Source organism: Callionymus lyra, chromosome 14 (assembly GCF_982586985.1).
Source record: "Callionymus lyra chromosome 14, fCalLyr1.hap1.1, whole genome shotgun sequence".
NCBI lineage: Eukaryota > Metazoa > Chordata > Actinopteri > Syngnathiformes > Callionymidae > Callionymus > Callionymus lyra.
This window is the reverse complement of record NC_141831.1, coordinates 20,427,771-20,446,734: the sequence shown is the minus strand read 5'-3', so window position 1 is coordinate 20,446,734 and position 18,964 is coordinate 20,427,771. Positions and strand designations below refer to the sequence as shown.

The following is an 18,964-nucleotide window of genomic DNA, read 5'->3' as shown; positions in this document are numbered from 1 at the left end:
GCACAGTCGGCACATCGTTCATTCAGCAGTGACGGTCTTCTCTCAACCTGTGCCAACACAATTAACCTGGAGGTCGAGGTGAGCTCGCACAGATGAGGTCTGCACTTAATGGTGGGCTTACAGATAGATGGTGGCAGACTGCACTCTGGGAGATGTAGTTCAGTTCCCTAGTATTGTTTTTTTTAGTATTTGGAGTTTCTAGATCATACTTATTCCATATTTTAACATTAAAAAATATGTAATACAATGGTAATAAAGCACTAAAATGTTGAATTAAAAATGTTGTTTCTGGCTCCCCCGAGTGTAAGAACAGTGACACTGCAATGTTGTGTAATACCAGGAGATAAGTAAGTAAGTAAGTAAGTCATTTTTATTTGTATAGCGCTTTTCCAGACCAGGGTCACAAAGCGCTTAAACAATCAAAACAATATTCAATAAAGTATATACTTTAAAGTATATACTTTATATACTGAGAACACAACAGGAGTTCCAGAAAATCAAGGAAAAGCCTGAACAAATAAAAAAAATGTTTCTTGAAGTGGTTATGCTTTTAGTTTGATCTTTTTGTAAGTTGAAAATGTATTTAAGCCCTTCATTTGTAAACAGAAATAATGTCAAAATATCTCTAAGTGCTGTTTTTTATTTTTTATTTACACAGTTTCTTTCTCTTCTGGAAGCTTTTGCATGACCAACACCAAGAGCAGCCATGAATCATCCACGTGTGATGAGCATGATGACCTTCGTTGCTGACACAGCTCTTTATTATCATGTCACAGGAACGTCTGCGACAAGACGAACGGTCCGAATAAAAAGCCGCGAGCGAAAATAGTCGGACATCTTATCTTGATGAGGTCAAAGGAAATGGATGAGGGCGCGAAATAGTTTCACGCCGCTGGCTGCAGCATTGTTGTAGAGATAAAGGATATCTGGAATACTTCACAGCCCTACAATTATGACCACCTATTGAAAAATGACATGGTGTTGATCATTCAATTTAGTTCATTTAGATGAAAGCACTGATATACTTTTGCTCATTTTAATTTTTTTTAAATTTAATACATTTTTATTCAATGCAAACTCTGTGCAAGCAATGATTGTAACAAACTATTTTTTCTTTAATTCAAAAAGCAATACTATAGAATTGGTCTTGTACCAGATTTTTTTTTTTTAGTTTGTGCTGTTTTAAATTTAAATAAGTTAATTCATGGCATTGTGTTGTGGAACTTTTCCATTATTTTATGCTTTACATTTTATTTCACAATAGTGTTAGAGTAATCCATTGATGCATTTTGATTCATCAATGGATTACTTTTTAATCAATACATATCATGATGATGAAATAACAAATGTTTGTAATTGATGGGTTTTATTGATGATAACAAATATCAAGTTTTTATGAGAGTGTTAAGTTAAATATGCATTTATTTCATTATTTCGCTTCTTCGATTCGAGCCTTTATATCTAGCAACTGATACCTTAGTCCAATAGAGGGCGCTGTCGTATCATGCCCAAATTGAATGAAGCGCAGTGGCGATTTTTTATGATTTAATCAGAATCAGAAACGCTTACAGCAATATTTATAGAAAAAACATTTATAAAATAATGTTTATTATTATTTTATTTTTTAAATTTATTAAACTTTCCCATATTAACTAGTACAAATATTAAACGATTGAATGTAATAGTTTTAAAGAACAAGTATATTAATTAAACAAAAAAGGTCGTTTTATTTTTTGGAAAATGAGACAGTATATAAAGCAATAAAAGTTGACAGTCGACGTTTCCATTAAAAAAAAAAACCGGAAGTACTTTCACTTCGTATAAAATACACTTCCCCTTCCTTTTTTTTTTTTAATTATTAAAGATTGAAACTAGACACGTGTACATTGGCCCTAGAGAAAATGAGTTTTTCATTTTAACCAGATAAAATGACCACAAACTGAAAAGCGTTTTATGTACATTAAGTTTTTGCAAATAATTGTAACTGAAATAATACAATAATTGAGTGATTAAAACTGATTAAGATATCATTTTAATGGTTAATAATAATAATAATAATATTAATAATAATAATAATAATAATACACTTTTAAATTCGTTCACAGTTATCCACACAATTTTTAGTACTTATATAATTAAAATATACACCAATAATAATATTAATGTAAATATATATGTTTTAATTAGTAAATACAATTTTTAACATTTAGAGAGATTCTTGGAAATTTAGATTTGTAAATGTGATATTTGCTGAGGATTATGAATATACAGTATATATATATATATATATATATATATATTTTTTTTTTTCTATCCTGGTTTTGATAATACAAGAACATTTCTAAATAAAAACTTCTAAATCATAACAGTATTTTTTGGGCAATCAAAAACAAGTGTTGAATATTTGTTATTACACTTTGACAGAATTACCGTTAAGAGTTAATTTTAACAAAAATCGAGATTTCAAAATATTAGTGGGGTGAATAATTTATGAATAGTTTTGAATGGCATTTTATTTTATCTTTAATTTAAAATGACAAATTTATTTGTAGGAAAAACATGTTTTCCCCCAATTTCTATATTTTGTTATTTTTATACAAAATGATTCAACTTGGAGTCATTTTTTATTCTTTATAAAAATGATTTACTTTATGTTTGAGCATTTTTATATAAGTAGGTAAGTAAGTAATTTTTTACTTGTAAAGCGCTTTTCCAGACCAGGGTCACAAAGCACTTAAACAATCAAAACAATATTCAATAAAGTATATACTTTAAAGGTCAAGATAAAACTGATAACACAACAGGAGTTCCATATCTTACATCTATTCTATAGATAGACATAAAGTGGACCTATATATCCATTTATTCTACTAGGGCCATAATAACTTTAAATATAGTTTAATAAATCGTCAGGAATAGTTTTTACAACTATTTGATATTCTTTATAATGTATTTTATTTTCATTTAGAATTTTCATTTTGTAATTTATTCCATTTGTGAGTAAGTAAGTAAGTAAGTAGTTTTTATTTATATTGCGCTTTTCCAGACCAGGGTCACAAAGTGCTTAAACGATCAAAACAATATTCAATAAAGTATATACTTTAAAGATCAAGATAAAACTAATAAAACAACAGGAGTTCCAGAAAATCAAGGAAAAGCCTGAACAAATAAAAACGTCTTAAGATGTTTCTTAAAGGAGTCAGTATTTGTGGAGGCTCTGAAAAAGGCACGTTAGTATTGGTTCATGAAAGTCAAAAATCTTTTCAGGAAGTTTTTTTTTTTAATATATAAATATATATCATTTATATCATAAGTCCACTAGGGCAATACCACACTCGCCTATAGGTGGTGCTAAAACACATTTTCTAAGCTGATGTTTATTTTTCCATTCAATCTTAAATCTAATAAATGTGTTTTCATTTTTATTTTAGACACTTTAATCTTAGACATTTGAGGACATAAATTGGCGACATATACCTTCTACTTTACTCAAAAGAAAAAAAAAACCACATTTCCATTACGATGGCGGTGGGAGTGTCTGACGTCACGACGTGGGCGCGTCTTCCGCGCGCGGTGTGAAGCAACAAGTGACCAGGCGCGAGTCACTTCGCTCCTCCGTGTTTCCATCCGCAGGTGTCTCCACAACACGCTGTGTCCACAACTTTCTCCACGGAAATGTGACTTTCAGACGCTTTCAGGAATGGCCGGAGTTCAGTGATTCAAGAGGAAAAAAGTTTCCAGAAAACAAACCTGCGAGGAATGACCTGACCTGACTTTCTTCTTTCTTAAGTCGTTGATATTTGACAAGAGAAGACAAAAATGGCGCTAGCAAGGTTGAGCAGAATCCTTCGTCTCCCCACCATCGAGATCAAGAAGAAGGTGAAGCAGTACGAGCACGTCCATCGAGACATCAACCCCAACGACTTGTGGGAGATCGTGGGCGAGTTGGGCGATGGTGCGTTTGGGAAGGTGTACAAGGTGAGTCGCTGCACCTGTTGGAGAATCACCTCTTTACCTTTGACCATAATCCTTTAATGTGGCATTTTCTTTAATCCTTTAATGTGGCATTTTCTTGCTTTAGAAACCTTTGATTAACACATTGACAAAAGAACAATATCAAGTTTAATCTTTGTTGGTAATTGAGAATAATTGGTGTAAATTTATATGAATTTTTCTGGGTTTAAAGAGATGTTTTTTTGGTTATTCTATTAAATATCTTTGCTTCACTTTACGATCAACACTTTGATATAAAGCTTTATGATGTCAGAATGTTTTAAACATAATGAAGGACGTCACTACGACTCATATTAGGCACAAGACTTCCTATTGAAGGAGATCAAAATATTTATTATTATCAATGATCCTTCTATTCTCTGTAGCCCTATGAACAAATAATAAAAATAAACCAGGAACTATTCTGAAGGAGAAAAAGCCCAATTGATATTATCGCAGATGATGACATCGGATTTGTGAATTCCTGATGGAGCATAAGTTTCTATCTCAAGGGCCAAATCTGGTCCTCAACTACTTATCTGTGACCTATTAAGTTGACTCAACAAGTTAAATTCTATGTCTGTTGATAGTGTATGATACGTTCTTAAGTGTAGGAAGTTCATCAATACGAAAAGTCCAACAATGTATGCGGAAGGAACCTGAATTTGGGGAATTACTACTGCATTATAGTTTTTCTATTATATTCATTCAATCTACGTTCCGTTGACATTGTTTTTGCAACATCAAGTTGTTGTCCCTTAAACTTATAACTTACTATAAGTTAACTTTTTAGACAGTGGTCCATATCACAAACGAATGTGTGACTCATTTTTTCTTCAATTATTAAAAATTGAGTTTGACCACAGGATCCAGTCAGTGCATGACTAAGTTGGATAATTTAGCCCAACCCCTTCAATCATGTTTCATGTCGATACTTGTTGTAGATCTTTTAGGCTGCACCTTGAATTTGATTCTATAAATCAGTGGTCCACAGAGCAGGGGCCCTTGTACCATTCCCTGAGGCATTTGATTCAGAAATAAATCCTATATTCTCTGCGGTTTTGATCTTTATAAAGAAAAGAAAACTGGATTTTGACTAAAATAAAGTTATCCTATTGTTGTTGACCAGTCAAGACACTTGTTCTGATCAAGTTGACTCAAAAAACAAGTGCGTAAACTAGCGAAAATTAGTAACATTAAAGTGTGTATCAGTATTTGAAATATAAATGATATGACTTAAAACTGTTTCTTATCTGAAACTTACATTTTTCTTTATGTCTTGTTGACTCAAACAAACGCTGAACTCGCCCTCTGACTTTACTGCATTAAAATCACTTCCCGACTCACTTTCCGACTCAATTAACACCCTTTTAACTCGTGCCCCGAACTCGTTTTCCAACATATCTCTACCTAAATCTCACCCCCGCCCCTTGGTGAACTCATTAATGCAGTTGCGGTGTTAAGCTGATTTACTTGTTATTATCCCCGCAATACATCGTTGGAAGGCTTGTGCTCATTTTTTTTATTCAGAAACCTTTGCATTTAATCAAAGTAAAATGATGGGAACCTTTCATAATTATTGATGCACGTTCCTTTGAATCTGGTCCATGTTTGGTGCTAGGGGCTGACGGTTATATAAGCGCAAAGACATGGTTCCCTGCTTTAGGATGCTGTTTCTGAACCGGATAAACCAAGTTTAAAACTAGTTTTCTAGCAAATAATCTGATACAAGTCGGCCTGTTTGTGACTCGGCTGAATCCATCCTCCTTGTACAGTATCTTGGCTGAAAAGGGTTGTTTAATCTGGAAGTGTTTCCCGGTCGGTTCCCTGTGCGAGGCGTGGCACAGGCCCTCTGTGTCCACACTGCCCAGCTGAGCACAGTGGACTTCTTTGACACCCTGGGGGCCTCAGTGGAAGAAGTGATGCATGGACCAGAAGTGTACACAGAAACAGAGCATTTACTCTTTTGCAGAGGTCTCCGCCTTGTTTTCGGACACTCTGGTGTCAATAAGAAGCAAAGTAATGTGCCGTACAAATGTGCACCGAAGAGACTTCCATTACATAATCCAGGTGTGTCTTATCTAGCAGATAAGAAGCTCCTCGTTAAAAAGTATTTTCTGGTTTAAAGGCTGTAAAACATGAAGAAGCTGGTTATTAATTTGCACGATATTCCACGCATCCTTTCTTACCTTTTTGGTTGTTGTGATTAGGGCAGTCACAATATTATTCCATACGATAAACCTATCTCACAATATTATTCCATACGATACACCTATCTCATGATATTATTCCATACGATACCCCTATCTCATGATATTATTCCATACGATACACCTATCTCACGATACAATCTATACGATACCCCTATCTCATGATATTATTCCATACGATACCCCTATCTCATGATATTATTCCATACGATACACCTATCTCACAATATTATTCCATATGATACACCTACAGTATCTCATGATACAATCTATACGATACACCTATCTCACGATACTATTCCATATGATACACCTATCCCATGATACAATCTATACAATACCCCCATCTCATATTATTCCATACGATACGTATACACGATACAATCTATACGATACCCCTATCTCATGATATTATTCCATACGATACCCCTATCTCATGATATTATTCCATACGATACACCTATCTCACAATATTATTCCATATGATACACCTACAGTATCTCATGATATTATTCCATACTATACACCTATTTCACGATACTATTCCATATGATACACCTATCTCATGATACAATCTATACGATACGCCTTTCTCACGATACAATTTCATAGGATACACCTATCTCATGATACAATTTATACGATACGCCTTTCTCACGATACGATTTCATAGGATACACCTATCTCATGATACAATTCCATACGATACACCTTTCTAACGATACATTTCCATACGATACACCCATGTCACGATACAATTCCAAACGATACGTCTTTCCCATAATACAATTCCATACAATACACCTTTCTCGAGATACAATTTCATATGATACACCTATCTCATGATAAAATTGAATATGATATATTTCGATACACTTGCATAATTTTCCGAATGATTTAAGGGGAAACTGAATTTAAGTGTCCTCTTGTAATTGTTCTGCTGATTTGGTTGAATAAATAGAACTGAAAGCCAAAACATGCAACATCTAAATATCAGCTTTCAAAGCTGCTGGAGTCGACTGTGTCCTCTTGTCCTCGGTCAGCACTGGGATGTCACAGAATTTCTTTGTTCTTTTAGTTCCTAATGACGAAAATAAATGCTGCCACTTATTGGCCGGGTGTTTAATTGCAACACCAAATGAACAAATGTTGTGAATATTTGCATGTTTATTGTAAATAATAATAATAATTAAAAAAAAACCAAATGCTTTTTATTTTATTTTAAACTCATTTTATTGAAATATAAACCACAAGTGCTCAATACATACTATGTACCAAGTATTAATATTATTATATGATAATAAATCAATTAAAAAATGTGTAAAAAAAATCTTCTTGTGCAAGAGGAAAACCCTAAATCATAGTTTTGCGTCTCCCCCCATTGTTGCGTAGTGACAAATACTATCACGCAAGTGTTATCAGGTGCTGATCAGGCTGGCGAGGGAACATTGCTGAGCCCATGCTAGCTCAGAAAAGGACAACTTGATTTGATTTGTCAGCGGTTGAAAGTTCAGAGCGTCCCTGCTAAGTTACCCTCCGAAGGGTTATGACCCCTCAGGAGAAAACGGCAGCTCCTGCTAGCTCAGGACTCCTCGTGTGTTTACACGCTGTGTGAGCAGGGACATGGTGAGAAATGGATCTCGTGTCCCATAATAACAACGCCTGAGCACTTATCTGCGGTCGACTAGTTCAGCCTATTCTGCGGCTGCGAGAATTGCCGAGTGTGCAAAAGTGTTCTTGGAAGGTCAAGGTGTTGAAACACAGATTAGGTCGTTTATGATCGCAGTGCATTCACACCTTTACTTTTCATTGTTCAGCAGAGAAATAAAACAAACTAAAGCCACATTAATGGCAGGAAATATTATTTTTAAAGATGTGTCTGTTGGAGCTCAGTGCAACCACACAATCCACATTTCGGGTTTATTCCTGGAATCCTTACCAAGCACAAATGACTAGATTTATTGAATTATATGGACACTGGATCACAAATAATAATGAATGAACGAACGTATATAAAATTATTTAAAATGATTTGTATACAATACCTATTCCTTAACCCTTGCTGGTGACCCGGTGCCCCTTCAAAGCCTTTGTGAATTCTGACCATCATCTCGGCAGAGTGATTAGAGGGGGAGATTTAAATGGCAGTATATGAAAGTGACATTGTGGCTAGCTTGGTGGCATCGCTATTGACAAAAAAAAAGTAAGGCCAACTCCAGAATTAGAGTTTGAAGAAAATGATGGTGGAAAGGAATATTTAGTAAGGGTTATGATCCGTGTTATAGTGTGATACTCTCGGGTGTTATCCTGCATGACCTCTTTTTTTATTTTGAAATTTTGGCATCAGCTATGTAGCCTAAACAATGTACAGTATGTATGTATTTGTTTAATGTATGCAGAGTTTTAAATGTATCCTATCGTTTACAATCCAAATCTAAAGTCATCATCATAGTGCAACAAAGGTGATGTTTGATATGAAACGGAAGAATAAATTGCGTACAATACTTCATTAATCAAGAATGTCCCTCTGTGTCCGGCTTTCATCCCGACTCATAAATTAATGGAAAGTTTTGGGACGTCTCGCTCCAATTGAAGCATGAAACTTCGGTGTTGTATATTTCACTCACTAATTAATGGGCCTCATGCTGCTGAGCACATGGACCGGCTGCTGTCGAGACGGTTGCCATAGCAACCACGGGCACCCTAACAACACACCATGGCATGGGATGAAGTTGTGTTGTTGAGCTGGATGTTGGGCTGGGGCGAGATGAGCGGAAATGCGGGTTAGAAGAAGTTGAGGCAGATGTACTTCTACATTAATGGGTGTTGACGAAAGAGTCGCCCCGAAAATCTGCCCCAAGTCGAGTTTTAAGCATGCAAGAGTCAGTATTTACTATATTTAACTATAATTGATTCGATCAGAGAATTGTATTGAATTGAAAAATAAACGTGGGAAATAATAATAATGCAAAAAATAACATAACTAATTTTTGTAGTGCGTGTTTCATAATTATGGTTATTTTTTAAATCCAACTAGAGCTAATGCGAGTCTGTGAGTACTTGTTTAGGTTTTAGGAGCGTCCTGTGGGTAATCTCTGGGTCCAGCCGGTCACATGTGGCATGATAAGAAAGCAGGTGGGCGTGGTCTTGTCACATGCAATCTCTTTCAGGTTTCATGTCCATCCGTTTGGATTTGTTTTTCCAATTGTTATTTTCTACAGCTGCTTTGTTTCATCTTTGTAATGGTAGCTTCAAAGATGTTGCTTGAGTCCCCAGCTTGCTTAACACCCTGTTATCTGCACCTCTGGCTGAGCTTCTACTGCTGCTGGTGGTCATCTTCTGCCTCACACACGTCTGTGGTGAAGGACGACTCACTCCACCCTCGGTCTTGAAAAGTCTTGTTCACCGTGAATCATAGCGACGTCACTACTGTGAAGTTACTTAACCTAAGCTTACTTATACTTGGTGTATCTGTGAGTGTGTCTGAGTAACGCTTGCTCACTCTTGAAGTTACATTTTCTTCTTTTAAACCAAGAGATATAATTTAGTGCATAAAAAAAACAGAATCAGAAAACTTGTATTGCCATTGTTGTAATTTGTTCTGGTGGTATGATATGATGATATTTTATTTAAAATAAAAGTTGAAGCTAGATCTATAATCTATTCTGAATGTATATATGTATTAATGATACGTTTATTTTTACATGATCATGAGAAGCAGAAAGTGATTTTATTGACTGGAAACAGTCAAACATTGATTTTATGATAAAATGACAACAATAAAAGGGTAAATTGTTATTAGATTAAGATATATATATATATTTTTAAGTTTTAAATCTATTTATGAAAAAGGGAACAGCCTGCAATGTATTGTCTGGAGGATTTTAAAATGAATTTATTATTAGAATTTATTTCAAAATAAAAAAGACTTTTCCTTTTAAAACTATTTTAACCCAAAAATTATGTATAACACTATTTTCCCTTTATAGGTTTATTTGTCTTTAAAGAAAACCTGCAGAGAAATGAAAAGTATAGAAAAATGACTACGTGTTTAGTTTAAAGTTTAAAAAGAAAATATTCCTTGAGTAAAGATAATATATAAAATACATGATTTTATGGGAAAAGAATGAAATGACCTATATCTAGCAGAATGAAGAGTATAATATAAATGATAAGTTTTGATGGTGTATGAAATGGAGATTATAGAAAACATAAATTTAAAGTTTAAAACATTATGTGTGTAAAGAACAGTACATAAAGAAGATACTAATTTCTACACACTGTAGCTAGGAAGTGACTCACTATAACATGTTTTTAAAATGACCCGCAGGACCTCTCTGAGCGTCGGTGTGAGTTTCAGTGCGATCACACCCAGTTACAGTCTATAAATGCACAAATTCATACTTTCAGTCGGTTGTGCAAGAAGAAAACAAGCTCGCTGAAGAACGGCCACATTCTTCCTCTCTCCGCATGAGTCGGAGCCTTCTTCCTCTTCCTCCTCACATGTTTGGAATGATGGCCATGTCTCAGGAATTCTGCTGTTGTTTGTGTTTCGGGGAAAGATTAAAAAGTTGGATGCCTATTGTTAACGCTGCTTGTGGTGGGAGGACGATGTGTGACTGCTATGATCCGTCATGATTGAAACAGCTGAGGCAGCGCTATAGTCTACATGTTTAAGTTTTAATATTGTATTAAAAATAACCTATTATTGACATATTATTGAGTCTTTCTCGAATGGTCCTTTTCCCCCTGTGTTGTGGTGAGGGTTTTGTGATTGATCAAGGTGAGGAAAGTTATATGTCAAAGTGTTTTGTGTTTGGGTCTTCAGTCTCTAACTGGGGTCCTCTTGTAGGCGTTCATAAGTATACAGGTGAGCTGGCGGAGGATGTCGGTCGAAGCTTTATGACGGAGCAAAGGTCAGACGTGGGCGCATTCCCCCGAAGGGAGTTGTGTCTCGATAAGTATTACGAAAATACATTCCAAACATGATGGCTTTGTTCTTTCAACCTGAAAGTCATTGACCCCCTGTGTTGGCTCTTCACTGAACCCTCCCGGTACAGTGAGGTGAAGACCAACCTGTCCATGCAGAACATGAAGTTTTTGACTCTCTTTTCAAGTTAAAATTTAAATCCACTGTGTCAAATGTGATCCTTGTTGAGAAGAAGGTCTTCAAGTTTTATATGGATCCCTTGATCGAGAGTCAATCTTTTAACATTAAATGTACCTCATAAAACAAGAAATGTCTACACATACTAAGTTATATACAGTAAATTCCAAACTATAAGGTGGTTCTTTTCCCAAAAATATGTCTAATACAATAATACAACTACTCTATGTATTAAAGGGTTATTGACCTACAGAGACGGGTTAAATAGAATATGCGCAGAATAATAGTTACAGTAGTAAAGTTCAAAGTGATTGATCTGGCTGTCAAACAAAACGCAGGTCAGAGTGGTTTCAATGAATTGATGTTGAGACGGCAGCGTAAAGGACTGACCCAATACAAAAATGCGACACAGGATTTCAGGTAATACAAGCAGATGCTCAGAACTTTACAATAACTGTTCTAATACTATGTTTATGTGTTAGAAGGACTATCAGGAGAATGTATTTATTAAAGAATTTACTAAGAAAAAAATAAAATGTATGTGTTGATAATTATGTTATAAATCTTATAACAATTTGTTTTGGTTTAGGCTTGGTTGATAGTCTGGAAATCAACGTTGTGTTTAAGCAAAACAAAAATACCTCCAGTTGTGAACAGTAAAATACATAAAATACATGTCTTTTACATGGATGGATAGATGGATTAATAGATGGGCAATCAAATTTCCTCAGGGGCCACATTTTATACTGTGACTTTTGGGGGCCAAAAATAAGGAGAGAGAACCAAGAAATTATTTAAAAATAACCTTTCCTTCTAAATATGATCTCGATAGTTAATTTTAATTAAATAATTTGAGGGGAAAGAAATATTCACAACAAAAAAAAGTTTGAAATCACAAACTTTGTAAGTGTATTTACAGTTAATCGATTATAACTACAAAATAACATTCTTACCTGTGAGAAACAACTTCTAAATATATGTCTTCTTTGACATCATTAAAGCTGCATAAATAGTCAAAGGGTCTAAATTTGGCCCAGAGGGTAAGATCAGCCGATGGCCCGGGTCACAGCCCTGTGAACTGTGTAGTGAACCCGGTTGTGTTGCATAATGAACGTGTTGTTGTATCGTCGAGCGGCACCGGACCTGCTCCTGTGACAGACTTTGTCCTGCGGGCGGAGGTGACGGAGGACGGTTGTTCAACCGCACGTGCACCTCTTGCTCGTGAAACTACAAGACGAAGGGAAATAACAAGTCTTTCTCGTCGCCGTGGTAACCAGACCCAAACGAAGCCCCCCCCCCTCGACTGTTGTTGTGCTGCGGAGTGGAGAGCTGCCAGTGATGGTCTTCCTCAAGATTTAAAGTTTTCTATTGTTGCTCGGAGAATTACCCACGCGTGTGCTATAAGGACCCTCGCTGACGTAACACATTCCTAGAAGCCTACAGAAGACGCAGCCGTGATCATAACTCTGTGTACCCGGCGTGTCGCCCCCCCCCACATCCATCTGATGGCCGGAGGCACATTCCACAGTCTCGTTCCCACTGGGATGAAGGTGTTTGTGTGAGCGCTGAGGGGTCGTCTCCTGGTTCAAGACGTCAGCAGTTTATCTCCCTCTCAGCTGATGCCTCTATTAACAACACGTGTGCGGCATATCCCTGACTAAGCTGCTGATCGACGACTTGTTTGAAATTGTAGAGGTGCAGAAAAGTTTTTTATCATTTAAATCAAGTGAAACTCTTCTTTTTTCTTTTTTTTTCAAACTCATCCAACTATCTGTTTTCTACCACTTTCGGGTCATGGGGGCAGCAGTCGGGACAAAGAGGCCCAGATTTACCCCCAAAACCAGTTGAAACTCTTCCACTAAAAGTTCATTTAAAAGTCTAAAGAGGCATTAAATTCATGAATCTAAAAGCAAAATTAAGTCTTAAATTTTGTCTTAAATAAGACCATTCAAAAGTCTTAAAAATGTGAAAAGATAATGAGTAAGTAAGTAATTTTTATTTGTATAGCGCTTTTCCAGACCAGGGTCACAAAGCGCTTAAACAATAAAAACAATATTCAATAAAGTATATACTTTAAAGATCAATATAAAACTGATAACACAACAGGAGTTTAAGTTGGTTTTAAAATAATCTCAAAATATTATATAATAATATATGAAAAGTGTAAATACAAATCAGTGCAGGAATATTTTCAAAGTCAGCACAATTGGATTAAGGAAAAGTTTCAGTGGAATGAAAAGTTATGCAAAGTTACGTTAAAATAAACAATTACAATTTTAATTGAGGTTTTTTCCAATCAGTTGATTGTTGAGTTGGTCTTAAATTAATTTTCTTCTTAAAATTCTTATAATTTTAAAGGCCTTTAGCTGTAGAAACCCTGCTTAGTTTCTCCAATCTATCCTGGGTTTGACACCCAGACTGCTTGTTAATGTAAAATGCTATATTTAAACGGGATGATTGTGTATTTCTACGGACAGTTGGGAAAGCCAGAACTGTCCTCACCAGACGCATGCTTGTGCATTTGAGTTCAGCTCCTCCGCACACCAATGTATTTTGGACTTGAAAAGATCTTGCAGCTGAGCGCCAGCGTGTTGTGTGAACACAGCAGGAAGCCGAGATATTCGCGGCGGAGTGAAAGTGTGTGCGTTTACTGTCGCCGCTTGTTAACTTGACCGACTGACTGATGGGCCGCCGGCTGCAGGAGACGGCTTGTTGACTCCCACCGTGGGGTCGCCGTGCAAGGGCTCGGTGTGTGTGTGCCGCGCTCACACACTTGTGTGCACAAAAACTTGGTGTGTTTGTGTGTGTGTGTGTGTGTGCTGTTGGGCGGTTCTATTTGTTCAGATGTTTTCCCACAGCTCCTGTAAAGCGTGAAGCCTTCAGACCTCACCAGACTGTTTTGTAGGTCACAGAGGGGACCCACATTCATGCACACGGACGCACACAAGGGCATCCCAAAATGATACACTATTACAATACACATTGTTTTCTGTCTAGTACACACCCTTTAATGCAGTTTGGAAAGCTACAGTAACACTTGTTGTGATGTTGTGTATCCTATTGTTGTTTTTAAATGTATGGCTAATGTATATTTTCTAAGTGTGTGTGTGTCATAGACCTGGAAAGTGTGTGGGTCTGTGCCCCTTAGCAATTTTGTGTGCATGTGTGCGTTTGTTTGATCAACTCCACAAGTGTCCGCAGCTCTTTTAGTGTTTGTTGCTTCGATTTTTCGGATATAAATAAGCTATTTGTTTATGTCTCACTAATGATTTTCAACAAATCTTGGTTGTGTGTCCAGCTCCAGTCTTGTGTGTCTGCAGTTCTGAACTTAATTATATGACTACCAGTACCATTGTGATGTAAAGAGTTTGAACAACACAGCAGATCTTTATGCTCGGCGTCACTAAATGAGGAAGTGTTTCATTTCTCGGCCAGTTTCTGTTTCAAGTCCGTGGAGTTTAGATCAACGGCGTCACTCTGAGTCACTCGGACTCTCGAGAGAAAACAATCGTGTTTACAGTCGGCATCTATCCCTTGCTTCGGCTGCGAGGAATGCTCCTTGCGTTTGTGTGTAGACGAGTGTGTGCGGTGGCGTGTGTGTCCGTTTGGCCAAACTTTTGTGGTTCCTCCTCTTCCCCCCAGATGCTTGTGAAGGGTGTGGAGGGTTCCTTCCTGTTTTCTTTCCAAACGTTAGTCAACAATTTCATTTGCTTTCAAGTGAGAGTTCAGCTGGAAGGACAAACGGATCGACTTCCCTTTCAGCTCAGATTCAGTTGCTGGAACTATTGATTATTTATCGATTCAAATCTTTCACGGAAGCAGAAGAACAATTAAAAAACATTTCCAAGGGTTGTTTATTTTAGTTTTCTTTAAATTGCTCTGTCAAAATATACAAACATCCACTTCCTGTTTCCATGCAGAAACAGTCCAAACGATTTATCCACATTTAATTTTTAGAAAAAAACGATTTATCATGTCTTTTATATTCTGGTCTAAGTGTGGCTTTAGAGTAAAACTATGAATCTGATATAAGTTTCTTACAGCTCACTACTGTTTTTAATTAGAATTTCCCTCGTTTTTAATTAAAATCTATTTTTTAAAGGGTATATCTTCATGGTGTCTCTCAAAATACAAAAAAAAAGTGTTTTTATAACACAATAGCATGTTGGCGTCTCTTGTAATTTTTATTGTATTACTTGCGTATATTTTAAGAGTTTCACCTTAACAAAGGCTTACTTCCTTCCTTTGATTCTGTCTTTTGTTTTTGCGGCCAACACAACAGTCATGGCCTGTATTGTGACTCTTTAGGAAATGTAACTGTCCAGCCCTGCTTTAGATAAATCAACTAACTTTTACTTTGCACTTGTGACCTACTTTCATATCCGCTGCCGGAACTACAAAGCAATTCACATGAATTAAATGTGGTCAGGGTCAAGTAAGACAAATGTTTTTCAACCTTTTTTGTGCGACCATAACACCATATTTCTCAGCTTCGCTCGACTTAACGGTTTCTCTGCTCTTCAGGCTTGCAACAAGGAGACTGGAGCTCTGGCGGCGGCCAAAGTGATCGAGACCAAGAGTGAGGAGGAGCTGGAGGACTACATCGTGGAGATCGACATTCTGGCCAAATGTAACCATCATTACATTGTCAAGCTGCTGGACGCCTTCTACCACGAGAACAAACTCTGGGTGAGTGACAATGGCACGACAACGAGCTCACACCTGCCAATGTATCTATCAAAGTGACTGTGTCATCCTGCTTCGACCACAAAACTCAAACTATCTTTGTCATCACTTACTGCATATATATTATTTAAAAAACACAATTCAACGTACAGTTAAATGTACATGAATTACTTAAGTGTTTTAAATATATTTTGAAACAATGTTTTCAAACCACAGCAAACAAAAATACCGAAACAAAACAAAAAGTAAAAGTAATTTCCGAGATGAATATAAGCAATATAAATTAAACAATGTGAGTAGAGAGTGGCATATTTAGGCCGGACATGCATATAAGCTGGTTTGTAATATGAGATATAAACTAACTATGTTTTTAAATAAAAACTCACAGTGCTTGTAACACAACAGTAAAACTGATAGATAAAAAAAAATCCTTCTAGAACCGCCATTGTCAGCCTATCGATTTTTTTTTAATCACCTTTCTGCATAGAATCATTTTTTACGCTGCCATCTCCACATCTATAAATTGATGCCAGAATTATTTCCAGCACCTGTTTTTTCTTTCTTCAACGGCCAAATTCAACATTTAAAATGCTTCATAGGCATGTCTTTATCAAATATAAACAATATAAAATATTGTTTTCTTCTTCTTGTTTACCAGCCGTTAGCATCTGTCTTTTGATGAATTATTGCCACCTCATATTTTGGATACTATCTTTTTCTGCAAATTCTCTCTTCCACTTTTCTGTCTTGCTGAAGAGCGCTTCCTGGAGGCGGTTAACCTATAAAATCTATAGCTTAGCCACATCGTTGTGAACCATATGATTCATATCCTGTATAAAAAAGTAGCCATTTTTAACCCGGTTTATACTAATTTTGAGTATTTTAGAGACAACTTCATCTTTGGAATTTTCAAACAAATATAAATTACATTTTAAGAGAATGTATACAAGAGACTATGTTAAGTAGTTTAAGTTAAAATTAAATGAAGATGAATCTTTAGTTTCCTATCGATGTACGTTGTTTTAGGTCAGCTTTATAAAGTAAGGGAGCAGCATGTTGATGGCTCATGATTTGACAAGATACAACCTGTTCGTGATGATCATGTCATTATACAACGGCGTCTTTCTATCAACACTATAAGAAAGTATGCGACAAAACCAACACAAGATAACTCGTCACTTCATCATTGTGTTGCAGCAGTTTTCACGAACAAGCTCATGATTCCTCCCTGGTGTTTATGAAACCAAAGTGTCTGACCTGAGGTGGACTTTATCAAAATATGCAGAGAAAATAATGCCTAAATATGGATGAGTGGAATCCTCAAGGGGGGGGATGATGTACTGAAGGTTACCCTGGTGTCGCTTCAGGAACGCGGATCAATTTCACTAAAGTGTTTGACTTGTTCTGCCTTCTTTCTGCTGCACTCAACTCTTCAACTCTCCTTCTAATCTCTGCTGCTATCCAGCCAAGAAAAATAGTGACCTCATGCTGGACCATTGACCCCCGAATAACTGGAGAATTAGAAAACATCCATGAAGCTAAAGATAGACGTGCTCATGGGCGCTGACCAACGCTGGACTCTCACTGTATTACAACGATATTTGGTCAAATATCTTGGAGATGAAAGACTTTTCTTGGGGGTTTATTCTGAGATGCATTCATATATATATATATATATCTATATATATATATAGATATATATGGTTGGAAGTTAAATCCTTTAACTTCATCAGATCTACCAGTGTTTAAGAGATGACACAAAATGTCCCACACCATTTACTTTTTATTTAACTTATTATTATCCTTGACTTGACTCACAGAAAACTCACAAAGAACTTGTGATTTGACAGCTGTATGGTTGGAATTTGGACTGATTAGCTGAGATGTACATTCTTTTACCTGCATGACAACTTACAATGGTTCACATTTTTATCATTTATTCTAAAGCAAACTGGACGATGGCTGTCTTTCACATGATCTTTCTATAAAATCTACCCTTTTTGAACGCATCGAAATGCGTATTAAACCTTAAAATGTATAACGTAGCCATTAGAGGTACATTCCTTGAACATATTGCAGTAGGTTGAGGTGTCGCTTATTAAACCCAACTCTCCTGACTCCCTCGCATGTTACTACTTTATAAAGTTGCCAGCTGTAATCAAAGCCTGCTTTGTTTATACAAGGAGTCAACTTAGAGATCCTGGGATTGATGGCGCTAGGTGACAAATCTTGATGTCTTGACCTTTTAAGCATATATTTTATTGTGAATTGTTTTGATTGCTTAAGGGCTTTGTGACCCTGGTCTAGAAAAGCGCTATATAAATATTACTTACTTACTTGACCAATCACAGCAGAGTGGGTGTGGTTATGGCAAACAAGATTTAATCTCAAGAAAAAAAAAAGTTTTCAGTTGGCGTGGCTTAAGATCCTTTTCTAATATTTCAATGAAAAGAGAGTTTTGTACAAACAGACACAGACTGATGAGTACAATAGAGGTTGAAGAGCTATTTAAGAGAAACTTAAATCAACACATTAGTTGACCTTTGAGTTTTATCACTTCATCAATCAATTGTGTATCACAGCTTCATTTAATTTGAGAAAATTGTGTTCTTTCTTTAGTCCTTTCTGCTCTATGTTGTATAGAATCAAACATGGATAAGACATTCAAGTTTAAAATAATAATCCCCTGTGAGAACTTCTGTGTGATAATTATCCCTGATTACCTTTAATGGCACTTCATTGCATGAGTCATTTTTTAAGTTTGGGCCCTGGTTCTGTTTGTATGTAGTTCAAATTCCTCTTTGAATGTCATCACTCATCTCTTGACTGTAGGTTTGACAAACGCTGCTGCTTTCCAACCACATGCTTCCTGTGGGTGTGTGTCTCTGCTTTGTCTCTTTGTCTTGCTTTACCCAGACGTTTGTGTTGCATGGTTGCTTTAAAAACACTCTTGTTTATATGACAAATT

General features: G+C 36.2%; 1 protein-coding gene across 1 annotated transcript in view; it reads left to right on the top strand.

Annotated features, from left to right (window-relative positions):
- The first annotated feature begins 3,596 nt into the window (after positions 1-3,596).
- Positions 3,597-18,964, top strand: part of LOC148066403 (serine/threonine-protein kinase 10-like) — a 35,912-nt gene continuing 20,544 nt past the window's right edge. Inside the window, exons 1-2 of the mRNA XM_087807978.1 lie at positions 3,597-3,978; positions 15,835-15,999. Coding sequence (XP_087664104.1) covers positions 3,820-3,978; positions 15,835-15,999 — 324 coding nt within the window. The 5' untranslated portion in view covers positions 3,597-3,819. The remainder of the gene's footprint in view (positions 3,979-15,834; positions 16,000-18,964) is intronic.